The sequence below is a fragment of the Parasteatoda tepidariorum genome, chromosome 5 (assembly GCF_982258835.1).
Source record: "Parasteatoda tepidariorum strain Cologne lab strain chromosome 5, Ptep-v5.0, whole genome shotgun sequence".
NCBI lineage: Eukaryota > Metazoa > Arthropoda > Arachnida > Araneae > Theridiidae > Parasteatoda > Parasteatoda tepidariorum.
The window spans coordinates 53,558,652-53,586,632 of record NC_141759.1 but is presented as its reverse complement, the minus strand read 5'-3'; the positions used below and the strand labels follow the sequence as shown (position 1 = coordinate 53,586,632).

The following is a 27,981-nucleotide window of genomic DNA, read 5'->3' as shown; positions in this document are numbered from 1 at the left end:
TCAAAAATATTTTTTTCTAACATCAAAATCAAAATCGAAAAGGAGTGAGAAATTTAAAAAAAAAATACCTGAAGAATTATTGGCAACGTTAAAATGTCTAAAATGGGTGTTTAAAAATTATATGTATGTTATACACTAGAAAGTTTCACCTATACCCGTTCGTAATTTTCGTTCATCAGCTACTAAATACGAACTAAATAAACTCAATAGTTGAATTTGTAGAATGTGCACTTCTTTCCAAGTGGAGGGGTGTCAAGTCATAAGAGTAGTTTGTTGGATATTTTTAATTTAAGCTTAAAATATCAATATTGCCTTCCATCAATTACTTGTGGTTTATTTCTGCTATATTCAATTTGAATTTTTATTAATATCAAGAAACTTCGAGGTATCGCTTTGAAACCTACCATTTCTTTATGATTAATCTCATCTTTCATATCAGTTACGCAATATCACTTGATCCACTTTATTATTTTTTCCTGATGCATTGTTAATTAAATAATAACCTCTCTTTTATTTGTCTGAGCAAACTGTGATAATTAGTTATGTTTCCTTCAAAAAAGTTTTATACTAATGTGAAGATGATAGTACATTTGGTTTTAAAAATTATCTTTTTTTGTCACATGCATTAACATTTAAATAGTCTATTGCACCAAAATTTTGTTTATTAAACCAGTGATATATTTTTCATTGTGTATCTAGTGATTCACTAATTTACGTCTGTTTCAGGAATACCAATTTGTTAACTTTAAAAAAAATTCTGTGTTTTTTTTTCTTTCGAAGATTCCAAAGAATAATAATTCTCATTTTCCTGGTTCTTATCTTTGTAATGAGATGAGATGTAATGCGAAGATATTCATCAGAGTTTCACTATGTTGCAGTTAAATTGTTTAACAAGCTTGCAGTTTTGCACTGATTGCAGAGTATTGATAATAGAATGTGAATGTATATAAATTAACTTGTAATAGTGAATAGATTCACAGCAATTAATTTATATTTCTAGATCAGAATTTAAGGATCTGAAATCTACTTCTAATGCATAAAAATAATGTAGTTTAATAGAAATTAACTTTAGACTGGCTGCTATTTTCAATAAACAGTTTCAAAAACAACTAATTGTACCACAGAGTCCCTATACTCATTTGAAATTCCTTGGAATAAAAGTCTCTGAAGAATACTTAGAATTATTTAGATTTACAAAATGTCCCTTAGAAACTTCTTAGATTATTGTTATACTGAGATTTTGTAACCAATACGCCGATGAGAATCCTCTAATTTCCACTTTTAAATTTTTTTTTAATTTGGTTTCCACTTTTACATGAACAGAAAATTTACATACCACGGAAGTGAAATCTAAAGTTTTGCGATTACAGCTGCAATTTACCACAGTGGGAAAAATCTATTTTTTGCATGTCTTTACATAAAATGAATAGCGTGTACGCCAAAAAAACACGCACTCAGTATTGACATGCACACAACTTACTCGTTGTGATAAATTTGAGGATTTAAATTGGGATTGTCACAACTAAAGCGTGTCATGAAGTGTTTATTAGAATTCAAAGTTCGTGAATTGTATCAATTTTATATCAACAAAGAAATTAAAATTTTAAAAAGTATATGAAAATCCATAAAAATAACTGTAAAAAGTATAATTGACAAAGTAGTGGACAACAAAATTAAAATAAATCCAGTGTATCAGAAAGTGATGCTTCAAATGCGTGCTTCCAAATTCGCTGTACAAAATAATGTAGTATTTATAAATCAAGTTTTTTAAAAACCGTGCCAAAAATGCTATCAATAATGCCTTGTGGATTTACAATTGATTCGTTCCTTTATAAAAGTGATTCGATAAATGCACCACTCGAAGTTAGCTGGAGGATGAAATAATATTGTATTATAATGTAGAGTTTTTAAAAACCATGTAAAAATCCACTTTAACTGGTAAAAAATTGTCAAATCGAATTGGCAAAATTTATGGTGGAATGATCGCTAATCAGCCGTGTCAAAAAGCGTTTGTTCGCAAGCCTGATTTTAAACTTTTTTACATTATAATAATTTCAAGATTTTAAAAATCTTGTAGAAATCTGTATCAATGCTGACACAATAGCTATTGATTAACTATGTAGATTTCTGGTTGCTAATCGAATGGGTCTAAATGTGATTAAATACGTATTTCGTGGTGCACAGAATCAATATTGTATTAGAACTTTGAAATTTTAAAGATCATGTGGAAATCTGTAGTAATAGCTGCCAAAATAAAGATTGACAAACCAAGTGAATTTATGGTGGAATTGTTGCTAATTGGAATGGTCAAAAAATAATTACTCAAATTTGTGATTCCAAATTTATGGTATGTTATCATGTCACATTATAATATAGAGATTTTAAAACCTCTGTGTAAATTTGTTGCAACAATTCCCGAAATGCCATTATCATTAAGAAAAAGTTAAAGTTTAGAGTTTATCAAAAATTTAAGAAAAATAGACTTCAATAATAGTAAATATAAATTAAATAATAATAAAATTTGTTTCAAAATACTTAAGTCACAATAAGTTAATATTTGTTTCCTGCATTATTGATTTTTAAACGAGTGTTTTCAAATTCCAATTAAATTTTTTTTTCTTGAAATAGTGTATTTTGTGCATGTGATAAATTTTATGAAAGTTAAGAATGAAACTTCATTTAAATTTTATATAAAATGGGTTTTTTTTCTTTAAACAGGGCAATATTTTTTTTTATAGTAGTTCCCAATGCATAAAAAATATTTTAACATATTATATATCAAATCTTTAAAAAATTTTATTTCTTTGATTTTTTTCTTATCTCTGTGTCAGAGATGATTGTGCTCCGGAAAAAAATGGATTTTTCGCTAACCGCGATTTGGAAATCCAAGATCCAGAGGTTTCAAGAAATCATCGATCACATTATGTATGAAAATTCTTGTATATTTTGTTTAAAAATATGAGAACTAGAATTTATACTTTAATTTCTCTTTCAGTTGTAAAGATTTTTTCTAGTAGAATAAACAATGTGATTAAAGATAAAAATGAAGTTATACATAATTATTAATTTAAATTATGCTGCATATAATTTATTTAGAATTCCTGTTGTGAAAATAGCAATGATTTAAATTTCTAAAAACATTAATTTTTTGAAATGCGTCATGAATGATTTTATTCAAGAAATTTTCAGGATTTTTGAGTTGGGCTCACAATAAGCCCTTCTGTATAAACCATGTTTTTGGAGGAATTTCTCTCTCTAGGAAATTGGATTATTCGTGGGCACTATCCAAGTTCCATATATTTAAGTGGTTGTGTAAATTTCTCATTATAGTTCCTTGCTCTTTTATTTAAATATTCTTTCTGTGAATAAAATTGTGTATTTTAGAGGCCCTTAAATTTCATAATGTAAGACAACTATCAATGATTTGTAATAACTATTTTCTTTGGAGACTGGATTGTATATATCAGTATATCAGAGTTAAAAAAAAAATTTTAAGGAAAAAAAAAAACTTTGAAAGTGTTCTTAAAATGCACTTGGAATTTCCAGTTGTAATTTTCTTTTTTTTTTTTTTTTTCTTTCTTTATTTCAGTTTTTAATGCACATTATAAGTTTTATGAATAAATACCTAGTACGTTATATCTCAGTTGATATCCTAATATATTTTCAGTATTTTTATTTCATTTATTTGATATTCCGAGTGTACTTATTCATTTAATAAGAAGTGAAACACTAACCTAAGACAATGTTCTGTCTACTTTGCCTATATATATATATTATATGTATTCATATTTTAATCTGTCTTTTTCCTTCCAATTTTTTTTTAAAAAAAAAACTCAAAAACAAGTAACATTTTTTTCCCTAGGATTTTGTATGTAGATTGTAATGAAAAATTTAACTATTTTTCTCAAAAATGATTAACTTTATAAAAAAATGTATTCATGTATTTGTTTTAACTTCTAAAAGGTTTTTTTAATGTTATATTGTTATATACTTGTACTTCTTTATAAAGAATTACATTTACAATTTCTGAGCTATAAGAAATGAAAATGAGTAGGGTCAGGTGGGGGAAAGTGGTGGTAAAATCAAGTTTTTTTTGGAAAAAGCCTTATAACAGTAAGTTTTAAGCACTAGATATCAGGTTTTTAGTAGATATTATATACATTAGACTTATATAGGTTAGAAATATTGTGTTTATATAAAATTTTGCCAAGAAAATTTCTTGTAGATTCATTTTAAAATAGGCATGTTTTGATACCACCACTTTCCCCCATGGTGGGGTAAAGTGGGGGTACAATATGTTTTTATTTATTATTTCTTTAAAATTTAACTGTGAAATAAAGGAAACGCTATGAGATTTACATTCAAATCTATATTCAAAGTATCCAATTTACATAAAATTTCTTACATAGTTTTTATTATAATTACTGATTAAAAAAATAATGTCCACGACTGTCAAACCTTGGTTCATCTAAAATGCGAATAATGCTGCTAACTTCCACATTATCTTCATCATCTAATTCTGGGAAAATAAAATAATTTCCCAATTTAGATTTAGTAAGATATTTAACATGATATAGATCACCATTTTTCTCAACAACTTGCCCGATAAATGAGCACATCATATTTCTTTTGGAATTGTATTTTACCTCTAGCCATGAACCTTGATTGATTTTTCTGGTATCGAGAGGGGTAGTAGGACTGGTGACTTTTTTTATTTTTTTATCAGACTTTTTTTGGTCTTTTCGTTTAGGAACCTGGCCTAAATTGAATTTTTTCTTTCTGTCTTCTTCTTCCATTGCTAATCTTTTTAAAACATTCTCTTGAGTTAAAATTTCCCCAGATTTGCTTTGCACCCTTTTTCTTTTTTTCTTAGAGTTATCCATAGCTAGAACCGTGTTTGCAGATGGTGTAGGAGATACTGTCAACAGAATTGCCTCTTTCAAATCTTTCATAGGTGAATCTAGTAGTGCAGAAACTTTAGAAGACGCCGAGCTCTTATTTGTAGCTGCAACTGTTGGATTATTTTTTGTAGGAATTATACGATGTTGAATGGCATTTCTATTGAGAGGATAAAGGCCATTCCCTCTAAATCCATTTACAGCATTTGTTGCCTTCATTTTTTTTCAAATAATTTCTTTAGAAGAAATGGAAAAGTTGCTTTGGAAACATTTTGCAATCTGCTCTCTCGATACCAAGTTTTTAATACGTCCCTCCACGGATTTTTCATTGGTGAAAAAACTCCAACATCTAGTGGTTGAAGTGCATGACTGCTATTAGGTGGGAGGCATAGTAAAATAATACCATTATCCATGGCTAGCTTAATGGAATTATATGTTAGGTGACTTCCATGGCCATCATATATTAACAATACCGGCTTTTTAAAGTTTTTGACGAAATCAATAAAAAACTTCATCCACGTTTCAAACAAAAAATCCTGCATCCAACCAGACTCTGTGCACCCGTAAAGAGTTCCTTGTGGCCCTCCAGTCATCCAGGATTGATATAAGTTCTGTCCTTTGTAGACAACAAAAGGAGGTAAATATTCGCCAGCAGCAGATATGCAAAATAATACTGTATACATGGCCTTACCACAGTCGGCAGACTTTAAGTAAGCTGTTCGACTTTCCTTCTGGACAAAAATCTTGCTTGATCTGGGATCAGTAGACAACCCTGTTTCATCCAAATTGAAAATCCTTCCTGGCTCATTAAGCAAACCATTGCTAAGCAGTACATTTTCATATATGTTAAAGAAAGCATTTGCTGTTTCTTCGCACATGTCTTTAGCTCTGGCTTTCGTTAAAAATTCTGGCTTTCTTTTCCCAATTTCTCCTTTCCATCTCTTTTCAAATCCTCTCACCCATTCGATTCCTGGCTTTCCATTAGGAAAGAGATTGCTGAGCTCCTTATTGGTTAGCAAGTATGTTTCAACAACATTAAGAATATCTTTTCTGTCGAATGGAAATCCACATTTTGACAGAAATTTCACAGCTTCAACGATGCATTTCTCTTCTTCCTGACTAAGAAAAGGCGATCGGCCAGGTCCTTGATGCGATGGACTTTAACAATCCACCTCCTTAAAGTTTGTTCAGGAATACCATTTTTCTTGGATGCAGAATAAATCGATGCTCCATTTTTAACTTCTGCTATAGCCATCTGAAGATCATTTTGTGTATACTTTGGACCACTAGTCTTTTTTATGTAGTTTCTAGGCATACTTAAGCTGGAAAAAAAAAATTACATGTCAGTGAACAGTCACACATTAAAATTATCTAAATTAAAAAAAAAGAATTAAATTTATTCTAATGATCTTAAAAAATATTCTAAATCATGATTAAATATGTAAAAAATAACTTTTAATTTAATTGTATTATCATATTTAGATTAAAATTTATAAATAAAGCCTATTTTTTTAGAATAATACTTTCATTACAGCCCATTTTTAAAAATTAATCACATCTACAGTCTAAAATTGAATCATCATACAACATTGAGCTAAGCCTAACTATACCACCACTTTCCCCCACCTCAGAAAAAAAATCATAAAAAATTGAAATAATAAAATAATTCTTACCTTGATGCATGAATCTGTTTTTAAGAAGTTCTTCTACTGAAATGTATCAAAATATACTAATTTTTTCAAGTGAGAAAGGATCAAGAACAAAGTTTATCAATACCATGTGTTAAGAACAAACTGCACATATATGTAAACAAGAAGATAAACAACAGTAAACTGGTTGACAGATTTACAAATCTTAATAGAAATATTTGTCACAAACTCCAATTATGTATTAATTGAAAGAAAAAATATGTACATTTATTGTGAAAAAAGGGCATTTTTTAGATTACCACCACTTTCCCCCATCCCACCACTTTCCCCCATCTGACCCTATTCATGATAAATATTAAACATTTCAGAATCATAATTAAGTTTGATTTTGACGTTTCATTTCTTCGTTATATAGTGAATAACTAGATATTATTGTAAATTAGAAAATATATTAGTTTTTGTAAATAACTGAATGAATTTAGTTTTTTTTTTTTTTTGTTACACACATTTAACAACTGTTCTATATGTATATTATCAGATTTAAAATCTGTGTAATTTTACTTCTTGTTAAGTTAGGAGTAATTTGATCATTTTTAATGGTAGATCTAGTTTTTCTCTATGCCTCTCCACTTTTCTGGCCCATTTCAAATTTTAGCTTTCTTAATTCTTTAAAAATTGACACATTCACTGAAAGCCTTAATTGAGCTCAACTGTTTTTATTATTATTTTTTTTTTATCTTGATTTTCTGATAAAAATATTTTGTCCTAATTTTTAGCTTTTTGTCCAGATGTTTCTGATTTTTATGTCTTCTTAGAACATCCCAATTTCAATGAAGTGAGGATTTTAAAATAATAGATTTTAAGAATTGAAAGAGTGGAAATTTTGAAGGATTTTTTATCTTAATAATTCTAGTACAAATTACGAAATTCAATTGTTCAAAGTTGTTGATCTTATTATAGGTTATCTTAAGAAAAAAAAACTTAGCATTTTTACTGTCAAAATTCTTTTTTGGGAAGTGCTGTTAAAGATTAACTTAAAATTTTTGAGCTGTAATTTTATTTCCTCTTGTCCATCAAATTGTAGTGAAAGCATTGTCTTCATTTCTTTGAAAGCTTTTAAATGTCTTTTTATTGAAAACAATGGTTTAATTTTTTAGTTAATTTTAATGATTTTTGTTTTCAGAATCCAAAGTATTAAGTTTTCTTGTCATTTGTTTATTATTTTTTTTATACATTTATTCTTTACTTGATTATATACGATATAGTTGTGAAATAATTTATTGATACATGAAAATATCTATAATTGTCTATTTCTTTTTAAACTTTTTTCATTCTATGTTTATACTAAGGAATCAATTTAGAGTCAGAAATTCTCACTATATGTAGATGTGCGAATTTCGCATTGTTTTTTAAATTTATTTCTGATTGACTATTTCCTAAAATTTGTTTTTAAAGGTGCAGACAAATGAAAAAATTTCAAAGCAGATTATAAAAGATTTTTAATTGTTTTTTTCCTCTGTTCAAATATACTATAGCATGTGTGTATATATACCGAAAAACATTCTAGTTTTTTTTTTTTTTTTTTTTCCCCCTCTGATTTTCTTTTTTAATCACTATAAATTCTTTTTTTTTTTATTTTTTTTTTATTAAGAATCATAAAAAATACTAAACTGTAAAAGAAGCATGGAAAAAAGCACCACTATAAACAAATAGAACCTCATAAAAGAAGCACCAATCATTGAAAACAGAAATTTGTTTCCTAAAAGATTAACTTTAATCAGTTATAACTTTTTGTATGGTTTGTTGTTTGTTTCATTCTTATATTTTAATGTTGAGAAAAGAAAAAAGAACTTTTCATGTGTTTATTTGGACATTCTTTTTGTCATTAATATTTTTTGAATTATTTTTGTTTTTCTAAGGGAAAAAAATTATTCTTTTTTTTTAATGTTACTGGCTTTAAGATAATTTTTTTTTGTCAATGTGGGTAATTCTTGTTGCACTTCAGGGTACTTGACAAAAAATGACAATTTATAACTAAACAAAAAGAGCTACTAAAATGAAATTAGATTAGTAATATAAAATTCTGAATATTTCAAGCAATTTATTTGATATTAAATGTTTTCCACCAGCCTTAAACAGATTTATTTGAAATTCACAATTACCCAGATAGTGGTCATAATCGCCTTTTTTTTCCCCCGGATACATGTGGGTTCCTTTGAAGAGATTATTAAATAATCAAGGGTTGCTGTGGTGGGTATTATTAGTGAACTAAGAATAATTCATATTGTTTACAATTATCCACTTTCATAATTCTACCCCTAAAAGTGTCAGATAATTTTTAAATCTTCCCTTTAATCATTTTTAATGTTGGGCAAATTTTAACCTGCATCAAACTCTGGGGATTAGTGCACATTATCCTGTTAATTGCGAACGCATATCACAATTCCCTATTCTAGTAAATGTTGTCTATTTTTAGTCCCTTATCTTTTAAAAATGTTGAAAGCAATTGTGAACGTAAAACATAAAATGCATGCATTCATATTTACTTAAGTGTAAAAAGTCAGATGTAACTTCTGTAATGTGCAATAAAAAACCTTTCAACGATAACTGGTTTTTATGTGGAACATATTTTTATCCTTTACAAGGAACTTCTTTGCCCTAACAACTGGACAACTTATCTGCCGAAGTTTTTTTTTTTTTTTTCCGAAAGTAAGAAATGAAACCATAACTTTCGGATAAGGTAAAAAATAAAACATTAAGTGTAAAATAATGATTCTGTCTCAGAGCATTTAAAAGTAAAATAGATTACAATAGTTTTGCACAATTACCCTCATCGACCTATACTTGTTTCTGTAAAAAAAAAATATATGTGGCATTATATTTACTTTTACCTTTTCTTTTTTAGGCATTTCATTGGAAATCAAGATATGTTTCCTTCTGATAGTCTGTTATTTAGTAATTAATGCAAATTTTTCTTGATTTTTTATAACCATGCATTCTTTATGTCTCAAATATTAAGTATTAATTTCTTAACATGAATGAAATGTTGTTTGACGATCTTGAGGAGGGGGAAATTGCTGATGATATAGTTCCTGAACCTATTGTACAAAAGAAACTTAAGCCTTTACCACGTCGTTATGTAATAAATGACAAAAAACTCAGATCTAGACATAGGAAAAAGAACTGCAAACACACTACTGAGCACCATAAAAGGAAAAGTAATAAATCTAATTTTCATTCTCATGCAAAACAATCTATGAAACATCATAAAACATGTCACAAACATGATTCCATAAGGCATTCTAACTGTCATTTCAATAGAGAAAAAATAATAGAAGTTAATTCTGATAATGAAGTGTCACCCTATAGTCACAAAAAAGTACCTGTAGTAAAATGTGCATTCAAAAATTATACAAGTCCCCCCAGAAAGGTCTTAAATGAAGATACTTCTAAATCGTTAACTGCAAAACACAAAGTTGTAAATAGTAATTATCCTAAGTTTTTATCAGAGTACAAAAAATTACCAAATGGCCAGAATAAACTAAAAAATATTAGTAATTTTAATGACCCCTGTAGTTCTGCAAATGAAAAACAGTTTAACAAAAACTCGAGTGAGAAAAATGAGAATTTAAAGTCAAAGTTAAAATGTGAAAATCTTCCACCTGCTGTAGAAGTAATTGATATTACTGATGATGAGGATGAAGAAGAGTTGAGAAGACTGGCACTTGCCACTTGTTTAAAAAGATCCGCAACGGTTCCGGAAATTTCTTCAGAAGATAGTTCGTCAAAAAATATCTGCTCCGAATCCGAATTACCTGCCGCTATTGATTCGGACAATTATGAAATAGTTGACATGGATGTAGATAATGAATCCGAAAATTTTGATAAAATAGGGGATCTCTTTACAATTGATACTACACCAACATACTTCAGTGAGCTAAATCAAGATTCCAGCATAAATCAAGTAGATAAAGTTGTGAATGGTTTCCTTCAAAATATCACTGAAGAAACTTATCAAAACTTTCATAATAATGTATTTAATCAAAAGGTAAATAATGACTTGTACACAAACTTTGAAATTGATAAATCCCGTTTACCTCCTAGTCAATTGGACGATGAATTTGAAGAAGAACTCTTGCGAGCTGAATTGATTGCAAACATGAAATCTATGCGTCAAAATAGTGAAACTGTGCTAAAGAAGGAAAATATTTTAAGTAGCGATGCACTCTTAGTTAATGATAAGTTTAAAAATGTAATTCCTAAAGAAACAAGGGTTGTGAAATTAAAATCAGATAATTGTAATGAAAGAATAGTTAATATTAATAGGGACACAGATGTAGATGAAGGTCTGAAAGATGAAAGGACTGTAAGCATATTAAAAGATACTGACCTAAAAGAAACTCCTTTTGTAACAAAATCTAGAACCGTTTCCTCTTACAAAAAACCTAATTTGACAAGCAATGTTAATCCATCTGTTAGAAAAGCTGATATTAAAGTAAAATTGAATAATGTTCAATCTGTTGCTAGTTCAGTTCCAAATATTATTTCTTTACCTCAAGAGCGTATTGTAATTTCTCTTAATAATGAAACTTCCTCTGATGATTCTGATCAGGAGGAGGATTTTCAGGCTAAACAGCCTGAAAAAAATCCTGCTGTTGCTAGCTTAGAAGCATTGATAAGTAATGCAAGACTACAGTCCGATGAAAAAAAGAATCCTCCCAATATAAATGGAACATCCGATGCTTTATCGTGTTTGTCTAAAGCGCAACAGGAAGAGTACAATTCATTGATTAAAATTCTTGCTAAAAATAAAGATCCTTTCGTACAAAGCTCCCAATTGGAGGTGAAGAAAGTCACTGAAGATCCTAATTTGATTTTATTAAAAAAGAAAATCCATATAGCGAAAGACAATTGTGAAAAAGAAAAAGTTCTTATGAGCACTACTGAAAAGGAAGTAGAAAAAAGGAAACGTTCCTATATGCTCTCTAAAATAAAAACGCAGCATCTTAAAGAACAATTAATTGCAGCAGAAAAGGTTAGAAAGGCTAACTTGCAAATATGGACTAAATGCTCGAGTGAGCTACAAACTCTTAAAAAGTCTGTCTCAAAACGCCAGGCATTGATTAAATCTTTGCAGACTAAAATAAGCGCATATTTTCCTGAAACAGTCTCAAATGGACTTTCTCCTATGTCTAGCATTACATCTGAGGAATATTTACTTAGATGATGTTTTTTTTTTATCTTTCCCCCTCCCCTTTATATTGCCATATTTTATTGAATGATCTGGTTTGAGATAGATTGTTCTGTGATAATTGTTTTTACTCAGTTTTTGAAAATATCTTGTGCCAAACTTTAAATGGATAAAGGTTTGCACTGCTCAATGGTCTTGTTTATCATGTAATTAATTTCTTTTTTGTTACATTTTCTTTTTTATTAAAATTGTTTTAAAAAAAGTAAAAAAGATTGAAAATCTTTTTCCTGATATTTATATATTGTATATATATAAATGCAAAAAATATATATATACAGCAATTGTAGTATTACAGCTGCTGTATATTGTTTAGTGTGTATATTTTTTTGTATTGATTCAATTTTAAAATAAATGTTTTGCATAATAATTTGTTTGTCTTTTTAGTTTGCATACATCATTCTAACTTGTTTTGTTTTAAAATAATTGCTATGGGTATTCTTCTAGAAAATAACTTTACTTATTCTACTGGTAATAAATCGAAAAACAGAGATGTCCTATCAACCAAAAGAACCTTATAAGCTTCCTCTTTTGTACATTCTTTGCTTCAGCATTTTTTTTTTTTTTTCTTTTAAACCAAAAACTCCTGAAATCCAGCATTTAAATTTTTTTTTTAAAATATGTATGTATAATATGAACCATTATTCAATTGACAGTTAAAAAAGAAATAATTATTGCAGTTGAACATAAGACTTAATTTGTAAATAATGATTTATACTCTATGTTTATTATGTTAGGTTGATATGTATTAAATGTCAGATTATGTAAATATTATAAAACTGGATATCTTCTTTCAAAAGGTGTTTATTCTATTTGCTTTAACACACTTTCCCTTACGAGATTTCAATGCATAGTTGCTGGTCTTAAAAAGAATTACGATCTTTAGAATTCTGAAGCTAAATGTTTAACACAAAAATGAAGGTCGATTAGGGAAAGATTCTGTGAATAGGCTGTCAATGAAAAGTAAGATTGAACATATGTTCAACCAATCCAGCTTGTTTAGTTTGTGCGGTAATAATCGTTTTCCCGTTGCCAATTTTAGAAAGGTGTCTCAATATTGCTGTATAGTTAACTTTCATTCTGGTAGCAAGTTTCGTTGTAGTTATAAATTAGATTGATTCTTCCAATGGTTTCAGCGCATCATTTTTCTCTGACGTTATTTTGGGGGGTTCAGCTGGTCTTTCACGTGGTTTATTTTGTTGGGATAAATCACCAGATTGAAATTTTTTAAACCAATGCTACCTTTTTCTGTAAATATTCTCTCCGAAATGCCTAAACTGCGTGCAGCATTATTAAGTTTATGCTCAAATAAATTTTTTTTTTTAAGTACTAGTACATCGATTGAATTCATACCCTCACGAAATTTAAGACAAATAACAAATGAAATACTTTTGAGAAAATCTTTTTTGTTATAATGAGACTCTGACAATGGAAAGGCAGTACAACTATTAACGAGATTATGTCAAAAGCATAAACAACACAGGGAGACAACGTTCTACTAAACTCCGAACTAAAGAATATCCGACATTCCATATGCTCCAACCTAATACTTATCCTATGATTATTTGCTCCTTGTGTTTGGGTTGATAAACTCAACAAAAAAATAATGAAAGAAAGCTTTAAACGATAAGGGATGCATGTTGCTAATGCAGTAAAAGTAGTGTATAAGTGATTTTTCGGCAACATTCCTTCATTTAATTACATCTTCAACGTTGTGACAAATTCATCGATACTACCATTTGATCTTACAACATTCATGTAAACATTATTCATTTCATTTTATGGTTTTGACTTGAGAAAAAAAAAAAGTTGGAATAATTTTTTAAGTTTCAGCAATGTTTATCGAAGTATTACTGTAAAAAATTCTTAAGTCACACTGCTTGACATGGGTTTAGAATTTTCTGCAATATTTGCAAATTCCACTCCCTTAGTGATTAATGAAATAAAACAAGGTTTTTTTTTTAAAGAACATTACCAGGAAATACGCCGAATTGTACTAATTAGTTCAAACCTTTTTGCGTTGGGGTTTATACTTATTATTTTGAATCATCATTTCAGGGCAGATTGTGTTCCGGAAAAAATCCGGATTTTTCGCTAACAGTGATCCGAAAGTTTCAAAAAATCATTGATCACAGAAGTTTCCGGAAATCAAGTTTTCAAAGGTGGAACTTAAAAACACAGTTTATTTTATTTGTTTGTAAGGGAGAGCCAGAGAGATACTTTATAAGCCTATATTCATGATTAATATTCATTTTTTATCAGTAAATAGTTGTTATAATCATAAACTCAAGAAAGAGAGACATATTTGTAAATTTTAATTACTTCTCCAGGTCATCATAGGTATGTGTAAAATTTTAAATATATTTTAAGTAAACTAAGAAATATTGAGAAAAAGGAAGGAAAAAAAACTTGCTTAAATTTTTTTCAATTTAAACTGTTTTTTTTTATTTAAGAAATTTTCCGGAATTTTGACTTTGGCTCACAATCACCCCTGTCATTTTAAAGGTGATTGCTGAAAGTTAATAATTTATATTAATATTCTTATCACTTAATAGTACAGCTACATTATTCTATTCAAATCTTATCAGTGTTTGAAGTGTGTCTTATCATCCATACTACTTTCTTACCCCTTAAAAGCAGGGTCAATTTTCTGGTAAGCTAAAAAATTTTCCTCCCTTTCATTATCTCATCTTTTGTTAGTTATCAAATGCAATGTTAGAGTAGATTTAAATTTCGTCCAAGTGAAGGCATGCAGGTGAGACTTTATTTATTTGATTGTAATAGTAAATACAATTATTCGATATATTTTATTCTAATAATACGTGGTAGTTGGAAGAAAATTGCTTTAGGTGGACTAGTAGAATTCTGTAAAAATATTTTTTTTTACATGAATTTTGCAACAAGTGGGATTACATATTTTATCTATAACTTCCTTTCCTCATAGGTTTGAAAAAAAATTACCCAAATTTGATTCAGTTCTGATTTTTTTTTTAAAAAAACTGCATAATGCAGTTTTCGTTGCCAGTAGGACTTCAAATGACTGTTCTGAAAAAAATTAAAAAATGAGTTACATTTTTGTAGGGATTAAAAAATCCCTACATGCAACGATAATTATATTTATTATGAACACATATTATATAATGCAAAATTTAATCGATTGAAAATTGTACTATTTAGAGATCGCAGAAAGTAAGAGAAACAGTTTCGAGTAAATTGCGTTTAAAGCTTTGACCAATACAATACTCCATATTAATATATAAAATTTTGCAATTGCTCATAATGCATCAATACCAGATCCATAAGACGCTTCTCCATTTTCAGCAGTCTCAAGTGCTTTTTCTTGTCGATATACCATCTCATATGTTTTTAGAGTAACAACCAAAATTCTGCTGTCCTCTTTTAGAGCAGTGATTCTCAACCACTGTGCCGCGGCACTTTGGTATGCCGCCAAATATTAGAAATGATACAATAAAAATTATAATGCTTTTATTTATTATGAGTAAAGTTTAAATTAAAGAAAAGTGGTGTATATATATACTTTTTTATAATTTTTTCACGCTTTAACCACGTGAACATCTTTGTCGGCGATTGTCTTGTCTCTGACAATTTTAAAATAAGATGGAAGAATTTAAATTGTATATGACACACAATTTTAAAAAATAATGTAAGAGCTAATCATTAAAGTAAGTTATGCAATTAACTATGTGGGGCCCTTCATGGACACACTGAGTCCTCAAGATATTGGGAAGCAAGAGAACTTTTAAGGCAATGACTTCGGTCTTCTTTCTTTGTTATCCTACGTACATTTGTATTCGTTATTTATTTCATCTTTCTATTTGTACCTTTTGCCTTGCCATTAGAAATAAAATAAAAAAGTTATGCAATTAATAAACAAATTAACAAAGGATAACTAAAAAAACAAATTAACAAAGGATAAGTAACAAAAATTAAGCTAACAATTAATAATTAGCAAAAAAAACTAGTTAATAAGTAATCACAAAAAAATAACAGTTAATAACTATAGAAAACAAGCTAACAATTAATAACTAGCAAGAAACTAAATAACTGTTACTAACTAATAAAAAATTAGTCGAAAGAAATAATTAATCCCTTAATAAATGTGCTTTTGTAGTACATATTATTTTATTTCACATTCAAAATTATTATCACAAACTACTTAACACAGTGTAAAATGGGTAATTAAACAACTTTTAATCTAATTTTTTTCATTGTGTGCCGTCAAATTTTGAAATCGTTAAAAGTGTGCCGCAACAAAAAAAAAGGTTGAGAATCACTGTTTTAGAGCATTTATTTCTAATTGTCCCATAACTGTCGATAACGCTTTTCAAACTTCATTAAAAACTATTACAGTTAAAATAGTTGCAACTTCAACTGTTTATCTTGAAAGTACAATTAATTATTTTTCTTAAATAATTTAAAAAAAAAAATATTTATAATAGTATTCTACTAAAATGTGTTGATAGTGAGCAAATCCATTTATCAACTAAGCCAACAAGTTCACATGATCATAAATGTCACATTTTTTCGAAAATCAATTCAAAATTTGGATACAATAATCTTAAAGGAATAAGCTATCAAATAATACATTTTTTTTTTTAAATTTTTTAAAATTTTACTTTGTTTCCTCTTTAAGTAGCTTAGCTAGTATTGAATCAGAAATTTGAGGGAGTCCAACATTATTTCACGAAGAAACTTTGCTACGTATATGTAAAGATAGTACTTATTTATGTTTGTAAACAGCTCATAAATAATTGCAAAAAAAAATAGTTCTATTATGAATTTTAAAATTTAATCGAAAATAACAGTTCTAAAATTTAAATATTCTGTTTTCCTTGTATTTAATGATATGTTCCCTAACTCGGAGAATATGGTCCAGCCAGTTTAGTTAGATTAGTGATCGGAAGTTCGGGAACCTTTATGTTAATTTAACTTTTTACGTGTTTCGCGATACCTCGGAAGTTTTTCAAGCGAATCAGTAAAAAAAAATTTCTCATATTTATAAATTTAGTTTATCCAGAGAAATTACCACGTAAATAAATATTTTAACTGGGTTTTTTTTTATCATTTTATTTAATAAGGGCTGAAAATTTTTAAATTGCAAGGTGCACAAATTTTTACGCAATTTTTTTACAAAGCAATTGTAAATGATAAAATACAAAACTTGAACGAAATTTGATTGTTCTAAAAATAGAATTTTAAAAATATAGCTTTTTTGAAATTTTATTACTCAGAAACTATTCAACTAATTTCGCTAAAATTTCATATTTTGTTATTTCAAATTATATAAAAATTTGTATACATTAAAATTCAATATTTTTTCAACTCTTATCAAAAAAAAATTTTTTTTTGTAGAATTATTTGCATACTCTCCAACAACTACGGAGTTTCCATAGCTTCAGTAAATATTTTTCTTGATAAATAGCAAAGATATTTATAAATCTTTAAATAAATGAGAATTAGAAGAATTTTGTTCACCACTACTAATAAATCTTTAGACTGCTTTATAAATGGTCAGATAGACAATTGCTCATGTTCGTAAGTTTTAACCTTGGCCAAAGGTTTTGACAAACGTTTTATTGAAATCCTATTTATTTCAATATTTTTGCTTTAGTTCATTACCACTAGAAAAATATTTCATACAAATCTCAAATTATGGAGGGTTTGTATTTAAACAAACGAATTTTATATTTGCGGGCAAAAATTTTTCAAGACATTCTCTAAATTGCGACTACGAGCCATATTTTTATATTCAAAAATCCAAATCCATTAAAAAAAAAAAAAAGGGTATATCTATTCAGAAAAAGTACGTTTTGTGTGTTCCTATAACTTAGTTCACCGTAATTAATTAGCATAAAGTCGCCCTTTTGAGTCACTGAGAGTAACACTTAATTTGTAAAAGTCCGATCATTACTACGTAAGTTATTTCAGAAGATGTCTTTTTTATTATGCTCAGAGAACATATATGTCCGAAAGTTAAAATTTTTGAGGGACGAGGTAGACAAATGTGGGTTTTGCCGAGCTGTAAATCTTCTGCAACGATCATATCAAACATGCTCGCTGTGACTCAGATTTGGAGACCTGGGTGGCAACATCATCCACTGAATATCTTTGGTTTCATATTTCCTCAACCGGAGCAACCCTTTGCCGTACCTCACATCAAAAGCTCGTAAAGCCCTATGTTCTTCCTCATTTTCGGACTATCTTATGATTTCTGATGCTCTCTTACTGTTATATCTTATTTTTGAATAGAGAAAAAAAGTAGATTTAAGGAATCAAGAATGATTTTTCAAAAAAATAATTGCGTTGTGAGAACATTTAACTTTAACTAACAAAATTTATCAGATATAACAAGTAGAAGTAATTTAAGTTAATTTAAAACTATTAGCACATTTAAATTTACAGTAATAATAATCTTGGTGATCTGGAAGATAAAAGCAAATTAAATTTTAAGGATTCACATCCAACAGCATCATTAATCCAGACTAAATATTTTTATTCAAAGAACTTAATCATAATTCAAATAAGTTTACAATTTAAAAATGAGTTGCTTCACTGCTACATAATTTTACATTTCAGTTCGACAGGTTATTTAAAAATAATCATTTCTCTTTAGTTACGTCATACCAAAATTATACAACAATAAAAAAAAATTACGGGCACATAAAAATAAATTAAAAAAAAAGGTAAAGGACTTATCCTAGAAGCGCGCGTGGCCGGCCACCCCGCATCCTTCCACAGATCACGTTTTGATCTCAGTCGTCAGCAGCAGGGAAAATCTAAAATCGAACTGCCGCTCTTTCCTTCTGCTCATGTATTCCTCCGCACCGAAGGGTGGCGCTACTCTCGCTTTGACTATTCACACCTGTGAATGAATCCACTCTCAAGCAGGGGTGAAGGAAGGAATATTGGAAGGTGTTGAATGATAGGGGTGTAAGTGAAAATCAGATGTGGTTGTTGATTAAGGTAAAAAAAATATAGATTAAAAAAAAATGAGATTATTTAAATTAAAACGCGGTGCCCAAAAAGAATTAAATAAAATTGTGCCCATAAATAACTAACAAAAATAACTTAAACATACCATCATAACATTCCATCCCGGTAAGGAGAAAAAAAAAATTCAAAGAATTTTTTTTTTTTTTTTTTTTTTTTTTTTTTTTTTTTTTTTTTGATTATTACTTATTTGAACTAAACCTAAACATAAATGATTCAATGGAATATCATGACGGTGTGTATTTGAGAATCGAGTTGTTTAAAGGTCTAAAAGTTACAGGGGCATCTTCGGTTCCTTGAACCAATCAACACAGTTCAACATAATTCAAAGCTTCACAATAGACTTTCTGCAGTAAGTCCAGAGGAAAGATTTTGTTGCTCGTGATGTGTATTCTTGTGTGTGTTAGGAGTTTTTCCTTCAGAAGCCTCCCATCTGTATACTCTGTCTTTTATCACATTCCATGTCTTAGCTAGCTGATCACATGGCACTTTTCGATACATGTACTCTCACTTCAATAGTACTCTCACTTGGATAGAACTCTCATTCATGACTGTCACTTTTCGATACGATATAACGTAGCAGAAAATCATCCACCGACCAGGAACGGCAAAGGGCCCTTTTGCTGCCCCAGGCAGTAACGTTTCTTGCGTAGTAACCATCGTTGCTTATGGAGTGTACGTTGCTTATGGAGACTAACGTGATTTTAGTTCTGTTTCTCTGATGAGACATTTTGTACTTCCAAACACACACTTTGAACACAGTGAAATGTCCAACAGTTACATATTGTTAAATACGCTTAACAGTCTATTTAGTTGAAACGTCTTAGCAGGTAATGTCCAACAGTTACATATTGTTAAATACGCTTAACAGTCTATTTAGTTGAAACGTCTTAGCAGGTAATGTCCAACAGTTACATATTGTTAAATACGCTTAACAGTCTATTTAGTTGAAACGTCTTAGCAGGTAATTATAAATCCATAGTTGCACTTCCTACCATCTATATCCCCAAACAACTCAATTCTCAAAATCACAAAAACATTGAAAAATTTAAATGACCAAAAAGAAATTTATAATTTACTCTCTTGCCAAGGATTTTAGAAAAAAAAACTTATACAATTCATGTCAAAATTGATCATAACTTTTGTGAGTTTCACTCACAGAATAAAAACTTGGCAAAATATCCTTAGATATATTTGCGACGATAATACATTGAAAACATACATAAAATTTTTTATAAAAGTTAGAAATATCATAGAAATATAAAAACAAAGTCACATTTACTTTCTATGTCTGAGATTATAGTTATGGGTGTTATTTCTATTAGTTGTCGTTTTATTAGAATTATCAGTGTCTTGTTTGTTTGCATTTGTATCACAAAGGTTAGGGAATACAATTTTCTCTGGTATTTTCGCTAAGCGATCTACGTGCACCATCTGTGTCCTATTGGTGTCACAAACATCCTCAATTTCAAAATTTACAGGTGATCTTTGACTTTTAACCCTAAACGGACCTTTATTGGGCTTAGCAAAATTTTTTTGTTAACCCTTGTGACAGTTGAGGAGTGTACACATATACAATATCGCCCACCTGGATATCCTTTATTTTGCTGATTTTGTCCCGCCTTTTTTCTTGTTTGGAAGCAGACAGCTCTAAGCTTTCTTTGGCACATTGAAATGAATTTTTCAACCTTAGTGACAAATCATATGCATATTCATGGTGGTCAGCATAAGTAAATTTCGCATCATTGGTTAAGATATCCTTAGGAAGTTCTATTTCACGACCATACAGTAAGGATGCTGGGGAATAGCCTGTAGAAGAATGGATAGCACTACGATGAGCCATTAGGGCGAAAGGTAAGTGTCTATCCCAGTCATTATGTGTTTTATTGACAAGGTGGCTGAGTGAATTAATTAGCGTCCCATTTAAGCGCTCGACTACACCATCACTCTGTGGGTGGTAGCTGGTAGTGGAATGTTTTTTAATGCCTAGATAGTCATATACCTGAACTATTGCCTTCGATAAAAAGCTGGATCCACGATCGGAAATGATTTTAGATGGGACACCATGACGAGAAATAAATTCTTCCAAACTACGTGCCACTGTGTCAGATTTTATATCGGAAGTCGCAAATGCTTCCGGGTAACGGGTGAAATAATCGCTCATTACTAAGATAAATCTATTGCCCGAGTAAGTTGTAGGGAGAGGGCCTAAAGCATCGATTGCTATACATTCTATAGGTTTAGTTGTAACTGGTATTCTCTGCAAAGGGGCTAACCTGTTAGGTTTGTGGGCTTTTTTTCCAATACAAGAATTGCAAGTTTTTACATGGTTCAAAATATGTTTGTACATTTGGGGCCAATAAAAGGACGATTTTACTCGTTTCAAGGTTTTTGTAAATCCCTGGTGAGCAGTAGTGGGTGAATTATGACATAAATTTAACACTTCTGTTACTAAGGTTAAGGGAAGAACTAATTTATCAATGCTTTGACTTTTTCCATTTTTAGGGGTACAACATAGGGTATCATCTTTAAGGAAGTAAATTACTGGCATCTCTGACAAAATATTACTACCAGTTTCTATTAATTTAAGAATTTTAATACAATGTGGATCCTGTTTTTGATGGATCTTCAATCTTTCTAACAATGCTGGGGAAAATTGAGTGCTAACAATATTATTAGTATTTTCTACATATCGAGATAAGTAATCTGCGGTCAGATTGGATTTTCCTGGTTTGTGAATAATTTTATAGTCAAACTGTTGTAAGGTCATCACCCACCTCGCAATTCTAGATGTAGGGTCTTTTACATTTAAAGCGTAGGACAAACTAGCTTGGTCACAGTATACCGTGAAATGTTTTCCATATAAATACTGTTTAAAATGGGTAACACCAAAAACGACACCTAACATCTCTTTCTCAACTGTCGAATAGTTTATTTCGGGATTTTTAAGTTTTCTACTGGCATATGCGACGGGATGGAAAAATTGATGTTCATCTTCCTGACACAGAACGGCGCCTAACGCATATTTAGATGCGTCAGTAAATATTGTAAATGGTTTCTGGAAATTTGGCAAACTTAAACAAGGCTGTTGTGTTAAAACAGTTTTTAATTTATCAAACGCGGATTGTGTTTCCGGAGTCCACTGAAATTTACAATTCTTTTTAGTTAGTTTAGTTAATGGCAATGCAATTTTTGCATAGTTTTCTATGAATCTGCGGTAAAAACCGGTAACTCCAATGAAGGACCTAACCTGATCAGAGTTTTTGGGAGTTTTAAATTTTTCTACTGCACTAATATTGTCTTTATCAGGAAAAACTTTACCTTCGGTTACTAAGAAGCCTAAATATTTTATTTTTGTTTTTAGAAATGAGCACTTTGACGGCTTTAGTTTCAATTTGTGCTGGCGAAGGCGTTCAAAGACTAGTTGCAATTTATTGTAATGTTCTTCTTCAGTTTTCGAGGCTATTATAATGTCATCCAAATAAACGGCTATTTGTAAGGGTTTTAAACCTGATAAAATTAAAGACATTAATCGTTGGAAGCTGTTTGGGGAGTTTTTTAACCCAAAGGGTACCCTATTCCATTCGTAGAGACCGTGCTCGGTGGCAAAAGCGGTCTTATATCTGTCACTAGGATGAATCTTCATTTGAAAAAACCCACTGCATAAATCTAATGAGCTAAATAACGTGGCGTCAGCCAGATTATCCACCAAATCAGTAATGCAGGGTATGGGAAACGAATCGGGTAAGGTTTTTAAATTTAATTTCCTGAAATCGGTGCATAAGCGGTATGATTGATCTTTTTTCTTCACTAAAACCACGGGGGCTGCATATGGTGAATCACTTGGGCTAATTATACCAATATCAAGCAATTCATTAATTTGTCTATCGAGTTCTTGTTTTAGATGGTGTGGTACTTTATAGTGACGTTGCCTGACAGGAATGTCATCTGACAAATCAACTTTGTGTAACAGCGTTTCACATCCCTCTGATAAATCTGTGACCGAGTGAGCAAAAATATCCTTGTAAACTTTTAAAAATTCCAACAATCTATCCCTTTGTTCAGCATCTAAATGATCAAGCTGAAAATTTCCACCCCAACACTCAAAATCCTCTCCAAGTTGAGCTGTGTCAATGCTGTTACATTTTTCTTTATTTGATACAAACAAACATTCCATTTTAACAAGAGACGCGTTTTTATTAATATGGATAGGGGTTTCACCTACATTCATGACATTTATAAATAGTTTATCAGAAGTCAAGGAAACAGTCCTTGCAATTAAAAGATTGTCTATATTTTTGTTGGGCAAAAGAAGTATTTGTTCAGTATGTTTAATTAATTTGTTTTTAGAACGAACAGGAACTGCTAACTGCGAGAAAGGGGGTACAATTATTTTCTTATTTGCATAAAAAGGAATTCCCTCCTCTGACTTGCAAGCATTACAGGTATCATTAGAATTTGCATACATTAGATTCACATTAAGCTCATCATTTTTCAAAATTTTGTTTTTACAATCTAATATCAGTTTATTTTTATTTAAATAGGGAAAACCCAATATCATATCATAATCTCTAGAAAGTTTAGGTAGGACAAAAAAATCTGCCGAAAATCTACTGGTATCGATTTTGAAACTCAAATTTATTGATTTGTTTATGCTTACACGACCTCCATTGAAATTCTGTACCTCCACTCTACAATTCTTTTGTTTACTAGTCAAACTTAATTCGTCTAAAATGTGTTCGGAGATTAAATTTACAGTAGATCCAGTGTCTAAGAGAGCAAAATAATTTAAATTTTTAATATTTACTCCTATAATGGGAAGGTTTTTATAATTGTTAAGGCTGGGGACAAACTCTGGGCTTTCAACCGAAAGTGTACTCCTTTTTATATCTTGATTTAAATTCTGATAATCTTTAAACACCACATCGGGGATACCAACAGAGACAGGTGGTGCAGCGGTCTCTCCCCCAATTAGTTTAAACTTTTATTCTTTTTAAAACAATTATCCAATGAATGTCCGCTACGGTTACACAAGTTACAAAATGGAATTCGGCAATATTTAGCTATGTGGCCTAATTTGTTACACTTAAAGCATTTTTTCTTTGACTGAGCCTGAAGATGATTATTAACATTTCGCGTCCTGTGTGAATTTTCTTTATTTGAATGAATGCTCTGTGCATTTAGTTGAATTTGCATATCATTTAATTTTACAGTAAGCTGTTCAATTTTATCAGTAAGACTATCTATTTTGTTATCTGATTTTTCTCCTGCTTTAGCTTGTATAGTAGCTGCTAGCTCTAGCGGTTCAATAACCTTAAAATTTTCTTCGAATGTTAGTGCATGCTTCTTAAATTCATTATAGCTGTTTAAAGCTGTTGAGGCAATTCCTCTCAGTAACTCCACCCTCAGACCCTGTTTAGCAGCTGACAACAAGAGTTGTTGTCGATAATCCTCAAATTCAGTACTATTATTATTCGGTACACAGTTGTATGATATACCTTCTAAGCGGCTAAAAAATTGCCTGGCATTTTCGCACGGCAGTTGATATGCCTGTGTAAGTTTAGTGATATTTGAAGCCATGTTTGACTTCGTCTCAAACCTATCCCTTAAAGAATTAACTATTAAATCAAAATCTTTCGCTTGTTTTAAATTTCGTTGTGTGTTTATAAACTCTTGTGCTTCGCCAGTGAGGCGTAAAGATAGTGCTAAAATTTTATCATTTGCATCCCAGTTGCAGTATTCTGCAATGGAATTGAATTTGTCGAAAAATCTGGAAAAACTCGAATTCCCATCAAAATTAGGGATAACGGGTAAAAATTCTGAGATCGTGTGGCTTTTGACCACAGGAATAATATCAATTCTGTTTGCTGCAGCAGGATCCGAAGACGAAGTGTCTGACCGAGGTTCTGCCATTTTCGATAAAAGGCTTAACTAATAAAATTTATAAGAAATTTCCTACACCTGAAACGCGCCAAAAATTTACATAAACTTAAAATAAAATCAAAGGCTTTAATATTTGTGACTATATAAAACATAAAATAAAATCCTGATTGATATTACAGATGACGTTTATCTATTACATTCAATAATTAACCCTATCAATTTATAACACGTGCAATCCATGTTTTCTTGTAAAAATTCAAATATCTCATGAAAATCTAAAAACATTCCTACTACACAAAATATATAAAACAAGTTGGGATATAGTTTTTAACCCTAAACCTAAAAGTACACGTGATTGACTAAGATTATGAGGAGTTAAGATTCTATTCAATTCTCATAAAATGAACACAATTATACAATTAAATACAATAATCCTTAACAATAACAAGAGAGTAAAAATGAAGCATACGCAGATGTAGTGCTTCGACAATAATAACGCGATCATGTAGCAGTAATAAAAATTAATTTAATCAAGATTTAAGCAATCATTCATATATATACTATATATATTATTAAAAATTATTTTTGGTAATCACAATTAAATTTAGCATTATTAATTTCATATTACTTAAAGTTAACGACCAGCAAGTTAATTTTTTAATCTTAAGCATTAACACGTGGCCGCTGGTCAACGGCACCAATTTGTTATATCTTATTTTTGAATAGAGAAAAAAAGTAGATTTAAGGAATCAAGAATGATTTTTCAAAAAAATAATTGCGTTGTGAGAACATTTAACTTTAACTAACAAAATTTATCAGATATAACAAGTAGAAGTAATTTAAGTTAATTTAAAACTATTAGCACATTTAAATTTACAGTAATAATAATCTTGGTGATCTGGAAGATAAAAGCAAATTAAATTTTAAGGATTCACATCCAACAGCATCATTAATCCAGACTAAATATTTTTATTCAAAGAACTTAATCATAATTCAAATAAGTTTACAATTTAAAAATGAGTTGCTTCACTGCTACATAATTTTACATTTCAGTTCGACAGGTTATTTAAAAATAATCATTTCTCTTTAGTTACGTCATACCAAAATTATACAACAATAAAAAAAAATTACGGGCACATAAAAATAAATTAAAAAAAAAGGTAAAGGACTTATCCTAGAAGCGCGCGTGGCCGGCCACCCCGCATCCTTCCACAGATCACGTTTTGATCTCAGTCGTCAGCAGCAGGGAAAATCTAAAATCGAACTGCCGCTCTTTCCTCCCGCTCATGTATTCCTCCGCACCGAAGGGTGGCGCTACTCTCGCTTTGACTATTCACACCTGTGAATGAATCCACTCTCAAGCAGGGGTGAAGGAAGGAATATTGGAAGGTGTTGAATGATAGGGGTGTAAGTGAAAATCAGATGTGGTTGTTGATTAAGGTAAAAAAAATATAGATTAAAAAAAAATGAGATTATTTAAATTAAAACGCGGTGCCCAAAAAGAATTAAATAAAATTGTGCCCATAAATAACTAACAAAAATAACTTAAACATACCATCATAACATTACTAATAGTTTTCTCTGAACTAAATTGCGTAACGCAATAAAAAAAATTAAATTTGATGTTAACAACTAATAAATGCATCAATAGAAATTTCACATTAAAATGTTCTTTGAACTATTCTTTAAAAATGTGCAAAAACTCATAATTTTTTTGTCTAGTAGGTTTTGCATTGTCAATGCAAAAAGCGTAAGCATTTAAAATTTTCTGGATCAGCGACGGCATCAGTATCTATTTTTTTTTTTTTTTAAATATAGCGAGATATAATTAATAATTATAGTAAGAGGATTCAACATTTATTAGTTTCGTTTATTATCTTAAATTATCTTTCAATTATTTTATTTCCAAATTTCCCAGAATGATTTAATTTTTCTAAATAACAAAATATATATATATATTTCCAACTTGTTGATTAGAGAAATTCGGATCTCAGCTTTCAGAGAGCTTGCACAAGATAATCATCCAAAGGAAAGCTGCTTAAATGTATTACATTTTTACTTTATTTTTGAGTTCTATCTGAACAGCTTTCTTGTGCATGCGTCCTAAAATTATAAAGCCCATCAGCTTCAGGGGTTCGGTTTAAACTTTCGCCCTTATGGTTTAAAACTATGGCATAAATTATTGCTTTTTATTTTCAATGCTAAAAGTAAATCACCTAAAATTATTTTTATAGCATTTAATTTATATATACAATATTTTTTTTAATATTAACGCTGAAACAGGGACTTGTGGTGCCCTGGCAAAAAGTACGCAAAGAAACAGATGAAGTACTTTATCCTTTAAATATAATTTACAAGTGTATATCTCTTTAGAAAATAGTAGAAGGATTGTTAAAAATCTGAAAATTCCTAAAATAACTCAAAATATATATGATTATAGCTATTTTTTTTATCTATTTATTTGTCAAAAATACCAAATGTCAATATTTAAAAAAAAAATATCGTTTGAATTTTTTAAAGTCCTAGAAATGCGATGACTTCAGTTATGGTGCGTCATTTTGCATTTTCTATTAAATATGCGAGTCATAAAAATGGTGGCAGTGCCAAGCCCTTTAATTTTTTTTTTTTTTTAAAATATCAGAATTATACTTTTTTACCGGATACATTTCAAATTAGTGACCCCTTGTTTGAAAAAAGACCTCATCCCACGTTATGTTTCTTCCTTTCATTATTCTTTTCCCTTTAACAGGAAATGAAAATATATTAATTTCCCCTGGATTTAAATAAAATCCAAAAAGCAATTTTTTTTAAAGGTTTCCATTGCAAAGTGCGGCCCTCGTGACACCCTTCCAACAATATTTAGTACACGTAAAAAAGTATTTGTAAAAATCAGAGTATGATATTTTTCTAACTTTTTTGACAAAATAAATTTAAAATTGGTGACCTTTTACTTTAGTTACTCTTCCATCTGCTTCTGATCTACGATTTGATTCTTGATAGTTCCAGCCATTGGATTGCTTTGTTTTATTTGTTAGAAATTAAATTTATTGGAATGACAAGAAAGTAATGTATTAAATAGAATAAAAGGAAAATCACTATGTAGTTTCTAGTGACAAGTGGCATGCTTAACGAAATATATCTCTTTAAATAATAGAATCTTTTCCAATCACTCCAAGCTGTTCTAACCAACCAAATTTCAAAATATCAGTTACTCGTTAAAATAACTCGCAATTAGTGTTGGAGAAGATTCATCAGATTAAAACAAATATAATTAAAATAAAAAATCTATCTT

At 29.7% G+C, this 27,981-nt stretch overlaps 3 protein-coding genes across 4 annotated transcripts; 1 reads left to right on the top strand and 2 right to left on the bottom strand.

Annotated features, from left to right (window-relative positions):
- The first annotated feature begins 137 nt into the window (after positions 1–137).
- On the top strand, positions 138–12,165 carry LOC107438449 (uncharacterized). Of its 2 annotated transcripts, none has more exons than XM_016050747.5 (2): positions 138–385; positions 9,453–12,165. In XM_016050747.5, exon 2 carries the CDS (start codon positions 9,582–9,584, stop codon positions 11,772–11,774), a length of 2,193 nt encoding a protein of 730 aa, XP_015906233.3. In that variant the 5' UTR covers positions 138–385; positions 9,453–9,581; the 3' UTR covers positions 11,775–12,165. The 2 variants fall into 2 exon arrangements, with proteins under 2 accessions (XP_015906233.3, XP_087020067.1); XM_087163941.1 differs by lacking the exon at positions 138–385 and adding an exon at positions 2,787–2,925.
- LOC139425866 (uncharacterized) lies at positions 4,350–6,767 on the bottom strand. Its single transcript, XM_071181911.2, has 2 exons — positions 6,572–6,767; positions 4,350–6,220 (listed from the first exon to the last, which is right to left on the bottom strand). The coding sequence occupies exon 2, from the start codon at positions 5,115–5,117 to the stop codon at positions 4,422–4,424; it is 696 nt and encodes a 231-aa protein (XP_071038012.2). The 5' UTR covers positions 5,118–6,220; positions 6,572–6,767; the 3' UTR covers positions 4,350–4,421.
- On the bottom strand, positions 5,124–6,213 carry LOC147809352 (uncharacterized). The gene is made up of 3 exons (XM_087162781.1): positions 5,996–6,213; positions 5,302–5,948; positions 5,124–5,134 (listed from the first exon to the last, which is right to left on the bottom strand). The coding sequence occupies exons 1-3, from the start codon at positions 6,211–6,213 to the stop codon at positions 5,124–5,126; spliced, it is 876 nt and encodes a 291-aa protein (XP_087018907.1).
- Positions 12,166–27,981: the final 15,816 nt, after the last annotated feature.